The 23,535-nt window shown below is 44.7% G+C and overlaps 1 protein-coding gene across 9 annotated transcripts in view; it reads right to left on the bottom strand.

Annotated features, from left to right (window-relative positions):
- The window catches only part of bru3 (CUGBP Elav-like family member bruno 3), a 547,126-nt gene that overhangs the window by 129,107 nt on the left and 394,484 nt on the right, over window positions 1-23,535 (bottom strand). The window contains exon 1 of one of the 9 annotated variants that reach the window (XM_018027375.2): window positions 19,581-19,617. The exons of 7 other annotated variants lie outside the window; for them this stretch is intronic. In XM_018027375.2, coding sequence (XP_017882864.2) covers window positions 19,581-19,610 — 30 coding nt within the window. In that variant the 5' untranslated portion in view covers window positions 19,611-19,617. Of the gene's footprint in view, window positions 1-19,580; window positions 19,618-23,535 lie in introns of those variants that run through there. One more of the 9 variants, XM_018027384.2, reaches the window with a different exon arrangement.

The following is a 23,535-nucleotide window of genomic DNA, read 5'->3' as shown; positions in this document are numbered from 1 at the left end:
ATTGCCCGGCGATCCCGTTCAATTGCGAGAGACCGTGGGCCAAACTTTTCCCCGCCGCCTTTGCTTCCGCACCGAAAGATTCCCTAATAGATCTTAATAATGCACTTCCGGGAACCGTTTCCCCCGTGCGTCCTTTTTAACAAAGGAATATTCAATTTTCAAGACTCGCGCAACTTCCTCGGTACTTTCGTGAATAAGTACTTAATTGGATTGTGTTTAATAAGAGAAAATCAATACGCCGAGGGAACGTTCCCTTTTGCTTCACGAGCTTACACTTTCAAACCGGTCCATTAAGAGTGTTTTTAGAATAGACACGTGATACAGCATTCTTCTTTTTTTTTATATAGGAAGGTGATAGTCCTACCTATAATTTATCGATTAAGTCGTCGAACCCGGAAAGATAAGAGGCGAACGGAACGAAGAAAAATGCGAAATTGCGAAATGTCCGCGTACCAAGACTGAATGACAAACGACCCGGGGCGCGCGCGGTAGCACCCGGTTTCAGAATCACCAGGCAGCGGTAGGCAGGCACGCAGGCTTGCATTTACTACGCTTCGACTAACTTGGCTTCCACCTCATCAATCTTAGGCCACTTGGGTAGCACTGGCAATTACAATATCGGCTTGCACGACGAGAGTTTGAGGTTGCGGCCGAAAGGGTGGTTCTTGGCACGCTAACCCGAGCGCTAAAGCTTCTGGCTCAGTTCAGGGCGGCTGTGCCCCACCTGCCTAGAGAACATGTCCCACCTGTTGCGAGCGATCAGTCACTTGAGCCGTGGATTTGTTTAAATCTTGATAACGCGGACCTTGTATCAGCTTAATTTCAATTCTCCGGAGAACCCGGCAAGGAATATCGCGGCCCTGTCGACGGATCATCGCCCGAGATTTGATTTAATTTCATGCAATGCCAATGCGAGATTACTAGATAATCGCGTACGAATAGCCTGTGCACGATACCAACCGATCGATTATTACTTTACATCCTATTCGATTTAAGTATCTATCCTACAAATTCATTTGGTTTACAGATCATAAAATAGTTTCTATATTATTTTCATTGTTTATAACGTAAATTAAACATTCGAGTGGAATATTTCAAAATGATGAAGCTGTACATCTCGGATTATACACAATATCTCAAATTTTAATTACATGGACAAGCAGTATTCTTAAAATATTTCCTGCCGTGTAACGTGTAGTTTAAAGGGTTAATTGTACGCGGCGAGGTCTCGTCTCGTTCGTGTTTTACAGAAACGCTTATCCTGGGCTTCGAGGCGGAAGATGACCGTTGGAATTTATGGGGCCGTTAAAGTATCCCCTTTGGCCTCGTAAGCTTCTGCCCTACCACGGTTTTTTTTATGACTCCCCGCGTTAACACGTCCACCACTACACGGATTGTTTTATCACATCGTGCGAAACTATTTGCGAAATTCCGCAAATCTCTGTGCACTCCAGTTAACGAAATTGAATTGCGACGTTTAGCGTACAAAGCATCACCACCTCCCCACTCCGTCACTTATTCAAATAGCTGAGTTTACTCTTTATCTTCCGAACGCGTCCACCGAACCATATAAAAGCGAGCGTGACGCGAAATTCTATTTCGCATCTCTCCAAAAATATGCTTCGTTAAGAGACGTAGAAACGTTGAAACGTCAGAACGAAGGTTTAAATTCATTAGCAAATATTTCCTTACGTACCGAGCCGGGGCGCTTCGTATATCGAATTGTTTTCAATTAAATTGCCGCGTGTTTGCGGAAAGTTCCTATAGGGTTTCCGAATATCGACAAGGCTTCTGAAAACTCGAAAGCGAATATGATCAACTACATAGTACAAGTTCTTCCATTCTCGATACGCACAGACCAGTAGTTTGCACCGGTAACAATCTGCTTGAGTTTAGTCCAGGCAACTGTTCTCGCGTCCGGTTTATACCCTGGGTGCCAATTAGTTACTGGCATTACCAACGGCTTCCTCCTAATTAACAAAGTTTCGTTTATCAACGATGAAGAGGATAGCTATAGACGAGAAGATTGCGAATGGTTAGGCTTCGCGGAACGATAACGTTTAATTCGACGTAATTAATCGTATCAAGATCTAATTAAACCCTAATCACCTGATTATTGGTGATCCAGCGTCTACTTAATTAATACTTCGTATATTTCAAAGGTTCGAATAAAAAAACACTAACGACCATTGAAACGGGTAAATTCATTATAATACGAGATACGGATTATATCTCATCAACGTTGCAATAATGCTTATCGTAATAATGATATTTCATTTTCCTGATATTTTCATTCCTATTAAAACTAACTGTACGTACACGCCAGCTTCGTTTCACAGAGCGCATACTTTCGTTTATTTAACGTCTACTAACCGTTGCAAATTGAAGCCGCATTTCCTTCATATTACATCAGTGACAGTAATCAAAGTTTAATAAAAGTATGTCTTTAATAAAGGCTTTAGTTTCAGTCATAATTAAATCTAGCACGGTATGCCGCGCCATAGCCGAAGCTAGACACAGAGAACTTTATTCAAAGCTCTTTACCCACCTCGCCGGACGTGTACGCGCACAACCGACGCGACGCGACGTAACTTTGTCACATTTATTTAACGAAATACCAGCTTTGTAATCTTTCGACGTGCCCGCCTAACGTAGTTATTTAACCGTTAATGTATCACATTACTAATTGAAACCTTAATAATCGCTATTCCATGAGACCGAACTGCCGAGCCGAAACGGGTAGAGAGAGCGTGGGCGCAACATGCACAAGAGTTTAATTGAATTTCGTGAAATTCCTGTTAGCCTCGTTCCTCGACGTATAAAACGCGTTGATCAATCTGCCGACGAATCGGGGATAATTAAGTTTAACGAAAAGTCTGCTTATGAGCGAAAGCCCGGGCGAGAGCGCGCGAGGCGTAAGTTTAATGGCGCGAGGTTACCTGCAGCGCCGATAATCAACTACGATGTCGAACTCTGACAAGTTTGACAAAACCTCGCCCACCCAAGAAGTAACACGATTATCAAGTTTATCGACGCGTTTATAGCTTGGCCAGTACTTCGCCGGCTGAGATAGATTATCCGGTGCTCCAACGATATAACGATTATTAATCTGGAATTATAATCGTGGACGAATGAGACAGTTCTATTTCCCGAATTGAACAATTTATAAAGGGACTTATATCTGGAACGGCGCGGAGTTAATATCATGAAGGATAGGAGGAGGCGATCAAGCTGAATTTAGGTCTCCTCGCAATTTTTCACTACCTCCGAACGGCGCTGTTAAGCGCACGCCGGTCTTATACTACTTACAAAGTAGTTCATAACGTTACGTCGTTTTCTTACGGCATATTTCCCTGCGACAGAGCGATACGTACTCTCGCGACGCGGGGCACATCTTCGGAGCAGCAGGAACGAGCGGAAACAAAAATATCGCGGGTTCGCTTTGCTCGACAATAAAAGAATATCACGTTTAAACGGACAAATAAATTTATAGCCAATCTCGCGAACGCCGTTCACGGATTCCCGTAGATCTCCGTCAAGGATCTGAAGGATCCTCGAGGTTTCTCCACGATGTCCGGTGGATCGACGGGAGGACCGCGCAACGAATTGGATGTCGCTGGGCACGAACACGTAGCATAAAGTCGTAAAACTCGACTTACGACTCGTCGTAATACCCGGCTCTTTCGTCTATTTTTTTTCCTTCTTATAATTGGGCCATTCCAACGGGAGATAAAATTCGAGCTTGCAATAAGAGAAGCCTGCCGATCGCAGCCATCGACGGTTATCCGCTCTTTCTCCTCAGCGGCGTAAATTTTATTGAAAATGTTCGAGTACCTTGATTAACTAGTAAAAGAGACGGGAACGGGTCAACGATAAATACCGGCCAGGGTTCTGCGGGTGGAAATTGTAGGCTCATCTTAACGACACAGTAAACTAAAGCGTCGCAGCTTAATTTCAAGCTTGATACAACGCGACCAGATGACGCTGGGATTAAAGTTTACTTCATTGTACTACTCGACGTTTAAAGCGAAGTAGCAAAAGTTGAGAAATTTTTTAATTTCTTGTTTGAGTCACGAAGTGAATTTTTTAATCTTACGGTACAACTTTCGCACTATTATAAGTTACACGATTTATTGGACCCAGGATTCGATATTTCAATCCCTGTATTTCTTCCTTTGAACAAAATTTTAATTGCGCACGATTATTAGATAAAATATGTCATCGCTGGAGAGAAAACAATATTTGATTCTATAAAGGGGAAAATCGTATCACGATAACGTTGATAAAAAACAGAGTAATATAAAAACGTATATACGTCTCCCATGGAAGCGGAGAACGGAAAAGGAAATGTTGACGCTATAAGAAACAATTCGTTTCGTTATATTCGATTTCTTGTGACTGGTGGTAAAATAAATCTATAACTTGTTTCGTTCTCGTGCCCTCCGTTTTCTCATTCGTGCGGCAGCGAACCATCACCTCTCTCCTCCTCTTCTCTTTCCCCCTCCGTTTCCCTGCACGCTGCCCGTCTACATCAGATCTCGATTGCTGGTAGCGTGTCGGTATCTCCACACCGGCTACACCATTCGCTGGTCTAGTGTGGTGATATACAGCATAAAACCGCGAGAGAAATACTATCTTCATTGTCTAAATGGCTGCCGATAAAGCAACCCGAGTTTACTGCGGACGAGATTGTATTTATCATCCAGCAATGCCAGCCAACAGCGCACACGTTATACACTTTACTATACAGTTATCTGGGATACGTTTGTCCATCTTCGAAGAAAAGTGGATTATGCTTTTTCAAGAGTGTTGAAATAAAGATGAAGATCCCACGCTGTTATACATTCGAAACATTATGCAGTCCATTGATAGCATAATTCATCAGAAAATTAAATCGATTAAATTAAACTGAATCTGGATAAACGATGTAACGTTAGAAAACGTTACTGATAATCAGAAAAATGATCAAGAGCTGTTGTCATTAAGCTTGAAGACGTTATATCGAATTAAATTTATTGCCTAGGCTCTGCGCTCAGACGGGACAAATGGAGCGGATGTTACGTGAACGTTTGGAACCGCGGCGAGAGAATACGTGCGAGTTTAGTTCAATATTTAAAGGGAAAAGCCTGGGTAAGTGTGGCTCCATTTTCTGCTCTTTGGGAGAGAAGGGTGTGGTCACGTGCCGAGGAAAATGCCGGGCACGACCTTCCATCGGCGACCTAAGAAGGATCCTGTGCTTGGTTAAGCACAACTCCCGGTCGAACGTTTCATTCCACGTACGAGGAATAGATCTGCGAGCTCTATTAAATCCTGATTTGTCGGGGTAATTCGATTCCCGTTTCAAAGTTCAACTCAACAATAAGATTCTCTTACGTAAGAATTATACGCGTTGAATGTGATGGAACTGTTAGAGGAAATTATGAGGGGAGCAGATATGAACTGATGAACTTCGTTTTAAATTGAACAATTTCACCTCGAAATTGGATATCGTTTAATACATTCAAGGAAAAATATTTTCCACCGTTATGCGGACGTTCGAAGAAACTGGAAACATGATTTCCGAAGCAATTGCCTCGCCTGCCGCTAATTACATAATTCGACAATGGCTGATAATCGAATTCGGTAACGTTCGCATGTGTGCTTGCAACGTAACGCAAACATTATGTTTCCAAATAGGAGAGATCGTTGTTTATTGCACGGACTGCTCTTCACGCAGATGCGGGAAAATATAAACCTGACAATGCGCTCTCTTTATGGAAAACATAATGTCTCTCGTTATGACGTTCTATTTTTATGCTCCACGGAAAATTCATAATTAATTGTGTGAAACAACTTTAAGGCCTAAAGTTATATAGAAAACTTTTTTTATATAAGTGTCAAATACACACTGAAGATAGTTATCAACGTGCAGGGAAAAGTTTGCTCACGGTCGCGTCGTAACGATGTAACACAAAGCAAATATCGTCCTCCCTCTGACATTTCTATCCGGACACAGGCGCATGTTATTATGCTCACGGATAAGATCATCAAACAAGAGTGTACGAGCATAATGTGGTCCGTTCATCATTCTTTTAACGTATTCCACACTCGTCGCCGACGTAGCAGGCCGTGAGAGGGTGGCGCGCAGTCGTGTCACCGGGGGTTTGGGTGAAACTCCGAGGGCACGAAGCGGGCGAGCAATACTATCGTGGCTGCCACGATATTCCTACTACCGTAGACCTCTTCTTCGCCGACAGACACAGACACACGCGCGCGAGTTCGTACCTTGTGTCCATACAGAGGAACGTCGCACGCGTGTGTGCACGTCTCCACACGAGGCGAGATCCGTCGACTACGTTCGTGTTTACTCTTACCCTGGCCTGTTCTCATCTTCAACCGTCTGCAGGTTCTCTCTATCCTTCATATCTGTCGTCCCTTCCGCCCTCCATCCCTCTCGCTCTTCCTTTTTCTCCTTCCCATGCTCCACCTCTCATAGAGAGTCCCGACCCAGACCAAAGAGACGGAGTCACGTCTCCAGACCGGAGTTGTTCTAATTAAATTACTTAAGCGCACGTACGTGTACGTGTACGTAGGGACGGTTTCGGGTTCCGGATGCCCCTACATACAACCGCACGCCGTGAACGTTCGAAAGGACGTCTGGCCGGGCGCTATGTAGTGTTTCATTCGGGCATCACGAGTCGACTGATCTTCGAGATCTCTCTTGCCTTCTCATCGATTCCTTTTGCCGTGTACTCAACTACCACATGCGCCACTTCTATTTGTTTAGCAATTATAATTTTCTTATACTCGCCTTTGATCGTTTCCGCTATTCTTCCCTTAACAGTATCGTTAGATTTGTTCCAATTCGAACGAAGGATTTCAATTGTTAAATAAATATATCAAGATAAACATTATAGTCCTTGTCATTAAAAAAAGGGACTTTCGTACCGTTTAAAGGTTTAATGAAAATTTAATGTCCTCCGACGTTGCACCTGTCGCATAAGTCGAGGAGTTTCATAAGCTTTGTTCAAGGTGAAGAGATTTTCCTGCGAAAGGATACAAAAATTGAGTAACTTAATATCCGCCATGTTGAAACTCGCTTACTAACAGGAAATGTCTCGGCCAGTTTTATCAAAGTCGATGCTCTCTTTTTTTTTTTTCTTCCCCTTTGTCTATAGAGCATTGCGGAAGATATGACGACGTTACAAACACGCGGGTTCGTACGCGGCTTTCCTTATTTCCCCTTTCACCTTCTCCATTATCTATCAACCTCTATTACCAAGAGGCGAATGAATAGTGAGACCATGAAACGATATTACCATGGCATATGAAAGAAATCTTTCACAGGCAGAGTTTGAGGAACGACGAATTACGTATTAATAATCTTATTACTCTTATTATTTGTTAATATTATTATCGTTTGAAATCATTGTTAATAATTGCTGATTGCGGCGAAACTGATTGAAAAAAATTATACCAGAATTTGTTTAATATGTATTCTATATTATTGTTTAAACAATAAATACTGATATTGTTTCAAATAATTTATACGTGTCTTCCTTTTCGAACATAGCACACGCATGATCAGCTAACAGATAAATATTTAAAACAATTCCCATTCTAAATACGTTCATAATTCATGTCGCGAATAAACTATGCATCTATTAATTTATATTCATTTATAGAACCGGATACATATAACGTAACATGCTCTTCATAATACCGTACACGTTCTGCATACGTATTAATTGCAAAGGGAATTAAAATGTCATATAACGACAAATTCGAAACAGAGGTCGGTCTTTATAGCCGGATTTTACAGTCACTTTACAAGGTGCTTTTGTATAATCGTTCTGCGTACAGTGAGATAGAGAACAAGCTGGTTTTAAATCCTATACGAGCGATAAAAGCGTATTGCATGCATCGACGTAGAATCGTAGACTGCAGTGGGATAAGTAGTATAAGCAGTTTTTGGTCAGACGTACACTTAGAATTAGCGTAATTTCCTTACGTTCACGAATTCTTAAATGATAATTAAGGTGTGTATTTTTGGAACTTAGAATTATTAGAGAATCCAAAGAAAAAATGAANGTTTTTTGCAAATTACTCGTTAACTATTGACGCTAGCGAAAAACCTTTACATAGAAATTGTAGATCTCGTCGTCCTCTACAAGAAAGGATATATGCAATTTTTCCGTATATCCAACGGTTTGGGAGTTATTGGCCAAAAACGAAAATTTGAAAGAAATTGAAGGGGTACCCCTTGGAAAAATCTCGGAAAAATCGACAATTTTTTGTTGTTGTTTATTATTAGCAATGTTCTTCCGAAGTCTCTTTTCTTTTTAAAAAATGCGTTTCTAAAGTGCATAAACTTTTAGGATTGATTGTATAGCCAATAGATCTTTAAATGGGGTTCGCGATTTTGATAATCTGTTTTTGTCGACCGATGCAATCAGATTTGCCTACGAGTCTATTGGAAGGGTTTGGTTATATGACGGAGACAAGAAATTTCGATTTCACTTTACGCAATACGTGCCTTGATTTCCCTCTTGCGTAAACACGTTCCACCGTCGCTGCGACGCGACGCGACGCGACGTTAAACACATACTGTGAGCGCAGAATGTTGGCCTCGTTCAATGTCTCAGACATATCCCTCGATAACGGGGGAAGGCGCTTAGCATTTGTTGTCTAGAGTAATGGCAAACGTGCAAAACATTCGCCAAAAGGCAGCTCGGCTTTGCGAGAAGGGAGATTTTATCCATAAATTTTTCTCAAGCGACTCCACGTTTAAAGTGGAACGTTTACCCTGTTCATTCTGATAAAATAAAGTTCTAATAAAAAAAAAAAATAAGAATTATATAAAAAATTCATGTTCGATCGTTGGCCTGATTTATGAACGTCTAAAAGATCATCTAGCAGTAAGGAAATATTAAAGAGGATAACGAGAAGAGTTATGTATATTAAATGTAATCCATTGCATAAAAGCGTAAAGAGCGATATCGAACAGTCGTTAAAGGGAATCAAAATTGATTGGAAACGTCTGCCATGTCGAAGAACTCGTTATAACGAAGTTCCGTGAAATTCGTGCCAATTAGCAGCAACGGGTCGAAATCGGTGAACGAGATAAACTGCGCACGCCGGCGATGCGTTATCGAGTTGCCCGATCGGTCACTCAGTTTATAGAAGAACTAAATGATTTTCTTCAGATGTGCCCATTAACTTTATGACTGAGAAATTGGCCCTCTAGCCGGAGCCAGCAGCGCACACGGTATGTACATACTGTCTCTCACGAAGCAAAGAGCGAGCCGAGTCACACGAACGTGTCGGTGTACCTCCGCCGCGAACGTGCAGCCAATTACCGGTACCCGGGCATGAAATAACAGCATTATCTCTGTGGAAGCGGCTGCTACCACCCTTCCAGGACCATCGTACAGGCGTAGAGTACACGAACCTACGCCCTCTGCCTTCCACCCGGCCCCGTCGTCGTCCATTTTGCTTCTAACTCGGCGTTTCCTTCGATTTCTCACTCCCTCCTCGACCGAACGAACTACGGGCGAAATTATGTTGCCCTGAAATTTCGATAAAACGGGATTCGGTTCGGGAGCCGGCATTAGATTGAATTTGTCGAGTTATAGTCCTCGAGGACGGAAGAAACTTTTCGAACGGAAGAACGGTTGGCTCGGGGATTCGAGAAACCTACTACGTTCGCCATGCCACGCCATCGCCGTGCCGACTTACACGCGTCCCCTTCAAAATCCTGCCGCTTCTTCCCTGTCCACGTATCTCCCTCGTTCGCCTTTCTCTCCACGACCTTGTACTCCTCTCCTGTGTCGATCTCTTTGTTCGCCAGCTCCGAATAGAAATTCCCTCCCAGAGGGATTTTCTAACATACTACCTAGGAAACATATTCCCCCTCTTTGCCAGCGAGTTTCCCCGAATCTTGGTCATCCGAGTTGATGTGGAATGATAGAGGTTAACAGAGAATCCTCTGGATGGTCAACCTGGATGAATCTCTGCATCGTTTCTCTACTGCCTTTGCTTTCTACTCATATTACGTATTTCCAAACGAGTTCAATTCTTCTGATTAAACTGTGATCGAGACAGCTGCTTCATATATCATAATATTGTAGCGCATTTAAGTACTCGGAAGAGTGTCAGATTTCATTTAAAGCAATTGGCGAATCGTTTCACGATTAAGTTTTGCACGCCATTACCTTTCCAATTGGATAACAAGCAGGCTCGCGTGGCACGGGCTCGTTTAGCGTTATCATCGCACATAATATAATACACGGGTGCCGACGGAGATACTCAAAACGGTAGATAGATGGAGGGACGAAAAAAGCGAAACGCATTCCTCGCTCGTAAATGATGTCAAATAACTTTCGAGCGAGCGAGGAGGAATGAATGGTCGATTCGGAGCAGAGGAAAGTAAATAAAAGGCCATTCCGATTGGGCGATCAATTACATCGAGCCTGCATTATTCATGGGGAGTTGGGGCAGGCCGCAGAAAGCTCTACTTCCTCTTCCTCCCATCCTTGAATCAAACTAACCGAGAGTAAAAGAGAGAGAGAGAAAGAGAGAGGGGAACTGGTAAGGGAGGGAAAATGTATATTTGCATCAGCAATCACAGCGCGCCAGCCACCCGGCTATCACTCTGCGATTCCTATTTCGGATAGTTGCAGCTTTATTCCGAGTAATTTGAAAAATTAACCGATGAACATTTCGGGTTGTGCGCGAAGCCGCGCGTATGAATAAGAATTCCGTGCACTCTTTCACCACTGACAACAAAAAGGAATCTTTCAACTGCATAGTTTTTAAGTTACACGACTTTTCTTCTATAAAAATACTTTCTTGACATGATTAACGTACGATACTTATTTCTATGATGACATCCTGGCTACTAAATCATATAATTCTATGGCCTATTTTGATTAAAAATTAATTCACCTTTAGTGAAAAGTATTTTTCACTATAACATTCATAAATTTAAATTTTCATTTTCTAAAATGCAAATGTCTTCTATACTATTCATCGAACGGCTATATTCACTTTTCTCAGCCCCCGTAGTTCCTCCGGATATTGTTCGTCGTCAATATTGGAATTCGTGTTATATCTTCGCGTTATCGTTCCTCTTTATATAACATTCAAATAAGGAAATTATCACGGCACGTCCTTGGCAGATATTGAAAATTTATAGAATTTCGAGACAATTACGCAGGGAGAATACGAAACGCGAATGTTTAGCCTCCTACCGGAATATTAATACATATATTGTATATTAGAAAACAAGTTTTAATTGCGCGAAGAATGTAAAAGAGGAGAATCTGTGAAATCATGTTTGATGTTCCCTTATAACGAGGTTTTTTCAATCGCGTTCTCCACAAGCAACAGTAAAGATTAACTCTTGGCCACGCTTTTGTACGCACGCCGACGTTAATATTCTATGCATGAAAAATGAACGTTACGAAAATAATAGAGACGTGCAGCAGCGGGAGTACAAAGAACTCTCGCGGCATTTCTGAATCGTGATAATGATGATAATTTTCGAAACGTCGACCAGGCGACGGCGCCGCTGATGGTGTTTCAATTCTGTGCGAATGCAAAACGAGACGGTTAACAGCGGAAGATATGATTTCACGAGAGTCGACGAAAATTGTTCCACCGCGTAAGAGGAGAGAGAAAGAGAGAAAGAGAGAGGGACGCGATGTGAAATTGAAGTCGAAATAACGTAGAAATCTCCATGTAGGAGTCCGTAGGGGGTGGACGAGACATCTTCATGCTCGGGTGCGCCCCCGGCACGGTCCGACGAATCGGTAGCATTCGACTGCCGCAAAAGCGAACCCGGTCCAGAGTACGTCATCCGGTAATCAAAGTGGACTCGACCTCGTCCTCCGACGTGACGGATATATAAGTATGTCAAAGCAGTGGTTTGGTCACCGTTTCAACCGCTCTTCGTTTCCTCCCACCCTTCTTTTCCGGCTCTTTCACCCCCGGGTCCCGTCCCCCGCGCCGTACCACTCTCGCCCCCACCCCGTCTCTTTCACCGTGTTATTACGTTTCTCCACATCTTTGAAGGTGCCGTCGAGCAGAAATTATGAGTCTCCGTATACTATGGGTTCGCTCGACTACTTTCTGTTCGAATTAAGTACGGGCAAAGGATCGGCCGAGCGCCGAGCGAGACTGAGCAAATGCAAAAGCGTGCTCGGTCGTAGCCGGCCCGGAGTGCTTCGAGAGTGCCTCTCCCTAGTTGACCCTGCCGGCTAAAGGACCGACGTTAAAGTTCCTGTGGGCCCTGCGCTCCGAACCCCGTTTTCCTATCTCAACGACCTTTTCGTTCTACTGGGAAATTTATTCATTGAAAGAACGACGCTGATCGAGCCTCTGCGCCAATATTTTCTAACACTTTTCACGTTTTTCTCGAGCCGAATAAAAAGCCCAGTGACCGAATACGGCACGTTTCGTACAACGCGTTCCTGAGATCATGAAGTGCTCTTCGTTGGATATGAATGTAGCATTCGGCTATTGCACATCTTCTCCAAATCCCGGGAAGTTCGTCGAGCGTTCCGAAGGTCGCGTTTCCCCGAAACTTCGACTTTAATCGCGCCGGTAACTCGCAAAGTGGATCAGACGGAAGCGAGATTTTCCAACCCGGCTACTCCCGGCGAAACTTATTTTCTGGCTGAACGTGTTCGCGAATTTCAGAAAATACCGGGACGCACGCGTGCACGCGCAGGGCATGCCGCGTCGCTGACTACGGAGGAAAGGGCCGCCCGTTTACGACGTTACCGTGCGGCTATCCACAACACTCGGGGAAAGGACTCCGATTTCGAGCGATGCGCTTTGCGGCAGCGTCGCCAATGCGTCGAGGCATGGCGAGGTTAGTTTAGTTGGAAACATGCCTGGGCGAGCATAGCAAACACGCGCAACTGAAACTGGAGGGACGCTCTCACGACGGACGTGTATGCGTATATATACGCGCATATGTATAGATATACGTCCGCATACATATACATATGTACGAGTTCACCTTCGCCGGCATGTACGGGGTGAACCGCGTAAATGGGTTCACTTAAGTATCCTGGGTATTTATGGATACGTGGATGAACTGTTTAATGTGTTAAGCGGCGTGTCCGTTTTTCTTGCACGAACATAAATGCTAGTAGAATAGCTTATTTTTCCACGACTACGTCCAGCAATAAAATGAAAATTGAAACTATTGGGTTGGCAAGTAAATAATTGCGGAGCTTTCTTACTGAAAACCGCTTAGTTGCCAAATCCAATATACATAAATCTTGCAAGAATTATTACAGGGATGTAATACAGATCCTCTTGAAATACGTTTATCATTTTTGGCAAGGCGATGCCATTTACATGTTCCACCCTCTACCTACCCCTGCGCACCTATATACCATTATATACAGTACGGACGAATATGCGAAGAGGGTTCGAATGTCTCGGCCGTCGACGTGGACAAACAGACATGGTCGTGTCCACGGGGACACGGGAAAACACGAAGGCACGGCGGCGCAGGTTCACCGTCGGCGTAGGCGGTGCCATGAAACGAGAAATCCGCGTATACCCTCCGGCCAGGTTCTCGATTGTCCGGTCCGCAGCCTTCGCCAGCATCACGATGGAAATCGATCTGCAGCACCGCGTCGGGGACGAAAGCTATCGGAGCTGGAGCAGTTCCCGTCATGAAAATACGACAGGCTTTTCCTCGTCGGTCTCTCGACAGGATACATTCGATACCCTCCGCTGCTCCGAGGCCGTGCGTGCACTCACGATACGCACAGACAGTATCGAATTGGAAACGATCGCGCGGTGCCCGTCCCTGAATGAAAGGGAGGCGGGGGGCGGGGGGACTTTACCTGCGCCATAGGACGGCTTTGGCGCAGGATTTGTTTGACACAGGATGCATCCTGGCAGAACGGATCGGCGGGATTCGATACCAGATAATGCGATCTTAATGTACTTAACGCTATACGATTGTTCGAACGCGATGGCCAATTGATTCTGTAACGAGAAAACGGATACGATGTTTTATACAGGACTCGTTGCTCGATGTTTGCCAAAAGAAACGCTACGTACCGCTTTTGCATCGAAGCTGAAGCAAATAAAGAATAACGTTTTTTTACATTTACTTTACCATCGGCTTACAAAAAGAAAGAGTGGATAAATAAAAAATACGGCTTTTCCACGGCTGTATATTAATATTCATATTGTTCCCCAGACAAATAAACAAGTCGGGATGTACCAGATTTTCCAGTCGAGTTCTACCGGACAGGAAAAGTTTGTTTTAGAAAAACTCTACGAATCGGATCTGTATATCTTGACTTATTGTAGAACGATTCTATCGTCTATTTGAATTTGAAAAAAAAAAATTGTATTTTTGAAAACACACCGATCGATATGATTTAATAAAGGATATGATATACAAAAACCTTTCAATTTTTATAAAAAAGAAAACTCATTTCGTTTTACGATCATGGAAATTTTTTTGTAGTCATTTAAATGTAAATAAATTAGCCTGCAGATTGAAATAAAGGAGATTCCGTGAGCGATGGACAGTCGATTTGCAACACGAGGTAATTCTAATCACCGTCCGCTGATCGCGTTAAGTTAAACCCAATATCGTCGCGTTCGCTCGTCGTCATAAATAATTTAGTCCGCCGCAGCAGCGGAGCGCGAGTCGATCGTGAAGCATTAACGTTCACCTACTTAATCCGCGACAACGGGAATCCGCGTCCGTTTTGTTTGTCGCGGCCGGATGCGTCGCACGATCATGACGCATCGCATAGCGCCGCGTTGGAAGGTCGTTCGAATTGGCTTCGACGGCCGCGACTTTATGATCGATCGTTGTTGTTGTTGTTATTATTACAGCCCCGCGATGACCCTAGACGCATCCATCGGAGAGCGCAGCGGTGCGAGAGTCATCGTTGAGCGGAACGAAGCGATAAACGAGGAGCAAGAGCCGTTTATGTCGTTCCTTTCGAGCGATTTCATGCGTTACGTGTCCTACCGGCGCACCGTGCCGCGGTGCCTAGGTGGATCTTACTTTTATGTCGCGCAATACGCTCACGCTTCACGGCAGTGCGACGTATCAGATGCGTCTCGACGTTCCCTTATGTGGCCCGATCTCTCCGCTTTTTCCTCGGCTCCCCCGTACCCTCCGATATCGCTCGTTTATATCCCAACCCTGCGTTATTCCACCACGGCCATTTCGTTATAAACGCGTCTCCGTGCAGGCCTCGAATTGCCGGACAGCGTGTCGCTTGATTGCGCGTGCATCCATTTTAACGACGTGACCGTAAAACGCTTACGACGGATCGAAGTTCACGACGCACTGGCTAATTCGTTGCACGACCGGTTTCATACTTAAAGCGAGGAACAGCTTGATTTTTCGTAAATGCAAAATAATATTGCTATTATTGTCGATGAATGAGTTATGAAATTATCGACCGAATAAAATGCTAATTTCAGTATAGCTCCTTTCAGAGGAATCGCGTAGCACGATTCTCGAGGAAGCGTTGTGCTTTCATTGAAATCACCGACTGGCACGCCGGCCACGTAATCGACCGCTGTATGTATTATGTATAATTACAATAGTTAACGTATCCTTCAAAGTATTTCCATTCCTTTGAATAATTTCAGATAACTGCGATCTTATTCGAAATAATGCAATATTACATTATAATACGATCCTCTGTTTTATCGTATATTAGATCTGGTTTATAAGCACGACTGTGGGCCGCACGCCTACGCTTGCGTAATAATAACGACAGCCAATGATGCCCGACGTTATTGCTTCGTTTGAATAATTTACTTTTCACGTTTCCGGCAGACAATACTGTTTTGCAGAATAGATTATATTTTCATCCGCTCTTGGTAGCAACGGCACAGATCTGGCAGCGAACTATCCAGCAGTATACAAATTTACCCAATAATATCTACGGATTACGACGAGTGGTATTATTATTATTATTATTATCATTATAGGTACCTACGCGGAAGTTCTATAAGTAGATACGAGGGTGCGTCGAAATTGTTTATCCAGGAATTCCGTGCATTACCGAGAAATTGAGAAATTCGGGTTGCGCTTTACACAATTTCTCATCTCTGGGTCCTGGAAAAAGGCCAGCGGCATCGCGCGGAATGCCGGATCCGAAACGCCCACCGAGTTCTCTGACGTTCGTGTAACGGGTACAAGGAGGGCGTATCCTCTCTCGGAAAATATGTTTGCCGTGGGCTACTAGTTTTAATTAAATCCGCGCTTTCTGCCGTCCAGGTATGCCAGTTGTATAACCAAGACGATTAGCCGACGTTTTCGCTGTCTCCCGGCGTCCGTGTTACCCGACGGTTTAAACCGACCCGAACCGAACGTCCGCCCACGCTTTAAGCTACCCGCTGGGATCGTTTAATTGACGGACGGCTGAAGGATCGCTCGACGTATAAAAAAAATCGCGAAATTTACACGAAACGCTATTTTTGCCAATTTACAGTTCGTTAAAAACGAAAACCGAACGTACCGCTCCTCTCCCTGGAATATATTTAGACGATAAATAAATGCGCGCGAACGTGATTTAAAAATAATATTGTATTCCCGTGAAAATTTTCTTAGAAAAACAGCCGCGGTATCTATAGCAACGCCGCGCGGTGGCATGGCGTGGCGCGCCGTTTTTATTTAGACACACAACACGGGGCTCCTCTGCCAACCAGAGTGTGTGCACCAGCGGTAGATTGTGCAACGACGGCTTCCTTATTTGGCGTGAAACTGACGCAAAAGCCCGTAGTCATCCGACATCACGGTCGAGCGGTTATGGTTCGGTCCCATAGTGTCTTGTGGCGGGTTTACGCCACGTCGTCTGCCGGTGGAAACATATTCGCTTTGGCCATGGTTTAAGATGGGTCGAAGGTCTCTCGGGCAAAGCTTCTGAATAGAGTTACCTAACGGCGCGCATGGGGGCAACCAAGCCGGTGCGCCGCTGTTACTCCACACTGTACATCTATGTATGTATGTACGTACGTATGTATGTATGTATGTATGTATGCACGGTATGTACGTACGTACATATTCCTTGTTGGTCGTACGAAATCTTGGGATATGTACCAATCGTTGAGAACGGTTTCGTAGTGGTAAGCCTGTGTAATGTTTGCCGGATGAGCGGCTTTCACCGGCATCTGTTTACCGAACGAACGGGCTCCTTCCTAGCCGATAACTCTCTCTCGCTCTCCTCTGTTGTTTTTTTCGTATCTCTCTCTCTCGTTCTCTCTCTCTCTTTTTTTTTTTACATTTCTCCCTTACCTTCGCTTTACTTTACTGCGCTCGCCTTCGTTCATCCGAGCTTTGTTCGGTAAACGCGGCGCGCGTTTAAAAAAAAGTGAAAAAAGAACGGGAGGAAAGGAAGAGGAAGCTCCGACCACGGTTTCTCATTTCCTTTCGCGAGAGCCGAATAACTTTTTCGCGGCACGAACCGCGCGGTTCAACTTTCCCCATTGTCGAACGTTACTCATTTTTAAATTCTTAATATACAGTTAAACGCGAATTTTCCGGTTTCTTTCGCTCGCCAACCACTCGCATCAACCCCCCACCCCACCCCCCTCCTGCCCGGCTTTCTTTCGCCCTCTTTAAACGTCGAAACTCGCGGAGGAAAAATATCGCTCGCGGTTCCGCTAACGCTACGTCCGTGCGCGGAGAAGGAAAATAATTTGTAAAATAAACTTGTCGGAATGCGTTCTGCCGCTGTGACGCGACGGCGAGAAATATTCCGCGCCGCGAAAGAGTTTCGCAAAAAAAAATGCGTCCACGGTCCGTGAAATTTCGCGTTGATTCCGAGGCTCGCGCAGCACCGGCGCGCGAGCGCCGGTTGCCACCCCGTGGTTAACGTTCAAACAGGGCTCTCCGAAGAAATGGGGGTGGATATATAAGAGGCGGGAGGAGGAGGAGGAGGAGGAGGAGGGTGGGCGGTGGGGTTCGCAGAGTCGACGGCACGTTCGCCTTAAAAATTACTGGCGATATTTCAGACGCGGTAATACGCGGAGTTTAACTACACCCACCAAATAACAAGAGCAAGACGAATGAAGTACTTTGCCTTACATAATTCATTCTCCAGTTTCTATATACCTTGCGGAGAGAACGGCCCGTATTTTCTATGCGCCGCCAGACTGCCTAATCATACGCGTTGAATGTTAAATGTTCAACGTTCCCCCCGCGCAGCGCCCGTCCTACGCCTCGCGCCGCACCGAAAACCCCCTGGGGGGTGGAGGGGAGGGGGTTTTGACTCGTCCAACTATTTCGCCCGGTCTTTTGTACGGTTACGATCGTGGAATTTTACCTCCATTTCATTATCTTCCTTTCGTCTTTGAATTTTCATTGAATTAACCGTCACAGGAATTTTACCATAAATCGTTTTTCGCCCCGAATATAAATGCGAGGAACGCGGATTCGAGAGACGGCTCGCTGGCTCGCGATAAATCTGACATTCCGCGTGGCCTACTAATCTAGAAAAGGACGGGCGAACGTAATGCGACATGAAATTGAAATTTAACGGATTGCCAATTTTTCCACGTATCCGATAAATACCCCGGAGTGTCGCCCGAGCGATTTGTCTCCACGTAAGAGGCACGTTATACCGCGGTTTAACCGTAACCCGTTCCACAAATTTCGCCGGAGCCAATAAACTAACGAGCGACGCTTCATTAATTTGATGGGTTACGTTCAATTAAAATCGGCTAATAAGTGTTTTTATTGTCCGTTAAAAGATTAAAGCGATTCCGGGACTATCGTTTAATCGTTCCTAAAGTGAAAGATCAATTCATGGGATTAACGGAGTCCATTAAAGTCTTCTCGGTGGATTACCACGATACGAAGTATTCCTTCGCTTGGCATCCCCGGAACCCGGGAATAAAAGCGGATAGAACAGATTCTAATGATCCGGAGCAAAAAAAATCGGCCGACTCTCACTCGGAGCGCTAAATCGGTGAAAATAATTCGAGTGGGTACTTCTTCCGTAACGCCGAGGGCTACCGACCCGGGGTGGGTAGTAAGTAATGGCTTCTGTCGTGGCTGTTTAAGCGGCGCAGCTTCGTGGCTGAGATTGGAGATGGCTCACCCTCCACCGGATACAAACTATTGCATCGCATCGTCCGCCTCAGGATGTCCGATCGAGTTATCGTCTGGGGTAGGCACCCTCCTCCGTGCCTTCTTCATCTAGAAACGCGAACGTATCCCCGGGCTACGAACCATCCCTTGTACTAGGCCATTCGCTTTCAACCTCGACCCCCCCCCCTGCACCTTCTTTTCCCCCGTCGCACCCACCCCTTCGTTGCACTCAATACTCTATCTACCTACCCGGTCTCTCTTTAAAATGGATCTGCTCTATCCGGTATCGGAATAATTCGAATTTATTCGCCGCGTGCCTCCCGACGAGTGTATCGAATCCCCCGTGACGAAATGTCATCGCAAGCAATAAGACGGATTTTCGTATAAACGATATAAGACTTTTATTACGATGCCTCCGTCCATGAACGTTTATTATAAACTATAGACGATCGCATTGATTCTTATGAAACGAGTATTTTTAAATTAACGAAGTCTCTCTTACCAACATCTGTGGTATAAACTGGAGGAACATCACTCACCTGAAACAACAGAAACGAAGAGTATTAGCGAGCTTGTAAAACAGACGGGAAATGGAAAAGAATTGTAAATTTTTTAGGGGAGGTTTTAATAACGACGAATCAGTGAAAGTCGGCGCGAATTAATGCTCGATGGACGTATTGCCGGGCGGAACGGTTCGGACGGGGATCGATCTTCAGATTAAATTTTCATTTACCGTAACGCCTGTGCCTTTGTGTGGTAATGGCGTAAATTCGCCCGCTCGGCTGCATCGCTCGGGTTCATTAAAGCGGCCGGGCTCCCGTTTAATCCCCGCGAACCTACCGAAATCATGTTCGATAAACATTACCGCAACACAGCGATTTTCTTTGGCGATTGAGTTAAGAACGCCCGGCGTAGGGTCCGTAGGACCGGTTTCAGAAATTCGCTTCACAAACACAAACTCGGATCCTTGAAAATTGCTTGCCTATCGGCGAACGATTACGCGGGCGTGTGTAACGTCGTTCAACGAAAATCGAAAGCCGGAAACGCGTTAGGGCAGCACGAACTTCGGGGTTGTTACACGGGCACGTTGTTAACCCGCAAAGCCTCTTATCGTCTATAAAAAGGATGATTTATTTTTTATTAAGTCCGTTACAACAGCTGGTTTAAACAACCCGTTACGTTTTTCTATATTTTTATACGTTTTACGGTTCGTTAAGAGGATGTTAGACGATTGAATCGTCGGCATATCGTGACGCGATATCGTAGACGTCGAGCAAGCCGAGTGGCCTAGCCGGTAGCGGCGGGTTTAATGCCGGGTCGGACCGCCGCGAATTACCCCGCGGAGATTTATTAAAACCGTAAAGCAGAAGAAACGGCTCCGGCCGAGCGTGACTCTCCCGGTCTCTTGTTCTCTGTGTTGGAAAACTGTTAGTGGAAGCTCGCAGAGGAATAGAGGCAACAAAGAAAAGGGGCCGAGTCTGTGCCTGACGTTAGTGACCATGGGGCACTTTCTTGGTCAAGCTTGTCCGGCTACGCTGGATTAGTTCACGTTTTCTAGCCCCGAGACGATGCAACCAGCCAATTAAATCGCCGTTAACCTTTCTCTGCGCCGTTGTTCCAGGTCCCCGGTTGATTCCTTTATCCGTAGAAATGGACCACCCGTATAAGAGCCACGGAGAAAAGAATGCAACTGGCCTTTGAGACCGTCGAACCGGGGGATTACCCTTCTCCATATCCTCCTTCCTTTCTCCCGCCCTTTTACCTTCTGCTATCTTCTTATCGGTACCCAATTTAATATTTATTCTCCATTACGTCGAGTCGCACGAAAAACGGTACATTCAGTACGACTTGAAATATCGCTTCCGGTTTACAAACTTCTCGTTATCCACTTAGATACAACAAATCGAAATAATCACATTTATTCATTAACGCATTCAGATTGCACCACCTGTCAATTATATTTATTGTTATTCTGAGAAATCCGGAAAAAATACAATCGTCACACTGCGAGCATTGCCGAGTCTCGCGAAGCGGACCGCGACGAGGAAAGGGGAATTTGTCCCGTCGCGATTGCGGGAGTTATGTGCGGGATATTCGGTGACGCGACGACTTTTTCCGAGACGTCAATATATTTGTCCCGGTGTGTATTTGGCCCCGTCCTATCTCGTTCTCTTTCCGCGGAAAAGTCGAGTAAAAGTAAAGCAGCCGCTGGCTGCCAGCCAACCGTCGCCGCCGCGCCGAGCCTCGTCCCTAGCTCGCGAGGACGAAGCGTGCTGCGTTCCGAGCGTTACAACCCATTGCACACGCCGAATCGTTTCTGGGTGCCTCGGCTGCACCGAGCCAAGTCCTGCCCACGTACCTATTCCTAATGCCACGACATTATGCAACTCGTCTAAATCGTTCGAATATAGTGTCCTCGGATGTCTCATCCAACTTTATATTAACAAACAATTGCATTCTATACACCGGTTAATATTAGACAATTTGTTGCTTCATTTGTACTATTTTGTATCGCGGCGAACAGTCCATAGCTCCCGTATCTACCGTTAGAGACTTAATCGGGGCTCATTTCACAAGCCGATGGGACCAGACCGCAACATCTTGTGATACGACTGTGTGCCGCGTTCGTGTTCTGTGCGTGAATTAATTTACCGCACCCTGGAGTGTCCCGCATCACCGACAAGCACCGTAAATACGGTTATTTTAAATCTACATACTGCGAAGGATAGTAAATTGCGAAATAATTACGCTTTCCTGTACAGCCCCGGCTCGGAAAGGGTCGGGGGATCGTAGCACCGGGTAACAACGCGAAAGGGTGTAGAGAATATTCCACCACTGTTTTGAGTGTACTACATCGACTCGTTTCCCCTCGAGGGAGATAATACTTCGTTCCGTGAAAAAAAAAACGAACAAAATTCAATGAGCTCTGTGTCACGCGTTATTCGATCGCGATAGAAATCGTGCAGCGGTGTTTCCATTAGGTTGGTATATATGAAATATCGCGTTCTTCGAAAACAGCAAAAAATATGGCTCCTGGAGAATATCGTGTATTTAATTCATGGACGTAAAGGACGATGTGTAACAATCTTATAGACGCAGGGATGTGAAGTAGGTATATGGCTTCACGCTAACGAAAAACTTTTATACGGAAGTTGTAGGCACTGGCGTCCTCTATAAGAAAGGCTCTATGCATTTTTCTCCTAACTCCAGTATTTAACGAGTTGAGTATGATTAATCGGCATTGAATTAGAAATTAACTTCAGATTCTTAATTAAAAGGTTCCCTTTAAGACGTTGGATTACATAGATTACTTTTGTATAATAGCTGTGATAACATCAAATAGGAATGACGTTCCACTTTCAATAGTTAAGAATATTTTTAACGAAGAACGTCTAATTCTCCATTCTCGGTTTTCTCGATCTAAACTTTCTCATCTCTGCCTCCGCTGCACACAGCTAGCTCAGTTTGAACCGAAACCTTGCTATTACATTGTACAAACATCGAACTTCTTTCCTGGAAATTCACTTCTATTAATTACTACGGAGCGGAGCAATCACGAAGACCGTGTTTTTTGTACTCTCGTCGGGAATCTCAAACACGATGAGCAAGAAACCAAAGAAGATTGGGTGTGTTTATACCGGCCGATTTCCCGTTCAACTCGTCGACGATTTGCTCGCGAATACGAAATCCAGGGAAATCTTACAGAAGAACAGCGTCAAGAGACTTTCCACGAGTAAGTTCGTTCCTCTCGCTCGACTAGAGGGGAATAGGTCGACAAGAAGAGAGATAGAAAGCTATAGGGAAAGAAAGTCCAAGAGTAAAGGAAGAAAAATAGCAGTGGACATGTTAAGAATTTTCAAAACCTTAATCTAACGTACATTACTATAGTTTATAAAATTAAATTACGATTTTTTTAAACAAATTGTCTACATTGAATAAATACAATTTTAATATTAAAAAACATCAATTGATACGCTTTATTCTTCAAAATTTCCTACATACCGTATACTAATGCAAGCAGCTAATGTAAGAAATTTGCTACCAATCTACGCACCACTTGTTTCATTCTAAAGAAAACCGGCTGGAAGCAGAAGCCTGCGAGCACATCCCGCAGTACCTTTCAATTTGCGGGGCAATATTTTCGGCGCTTCGTTGGCTGGGTTCAGTGTTTTATAAGGTAGTTATCTAGGTTGCGCTAATCTTCACCCTAGCCGCGAGATTCTGACAAAGTGCCCGCCAGGAAAATATTGTTCTACCGGTCTTATCTGACTTGTATCCACCCCCGATCCTTTGCCGCAGCAGAAGGGTAACTCCGTTCGCTTTTACAACGCCGGCCGCGCGCGCCGTAGCGACGTGGAATTTCATATTCTCAAAGTGAGAAATTTACCGTGCACTCGTTAGAAACCGGGTTACGGGAAAACCGAGTAACTGCAAGATGTACAGAGATCTCGGCTGGC

The sequence above is a fragment of the Ceratina calcarata genome, unplaced genomic scaffold, assembly GCF_001652005.2.
Source record: "Ceratina calcarata isolate Rehan_Ccalc_2016 unplaced genomic scaffold, ASM165200v1 scaffold422.2, whole genome shotgun sequence".
NCBI lineage: Eukaryota > Metazoa > Arthropoda > Insecta > Hymenoptera > Apidae > Ceratina > Ceratina calcarata.
The sequence above is the reverse complement of the archived record's forward strand: the minus strand, read 5'-3'. Positions and strand labels throughout refer to the sequence as shown.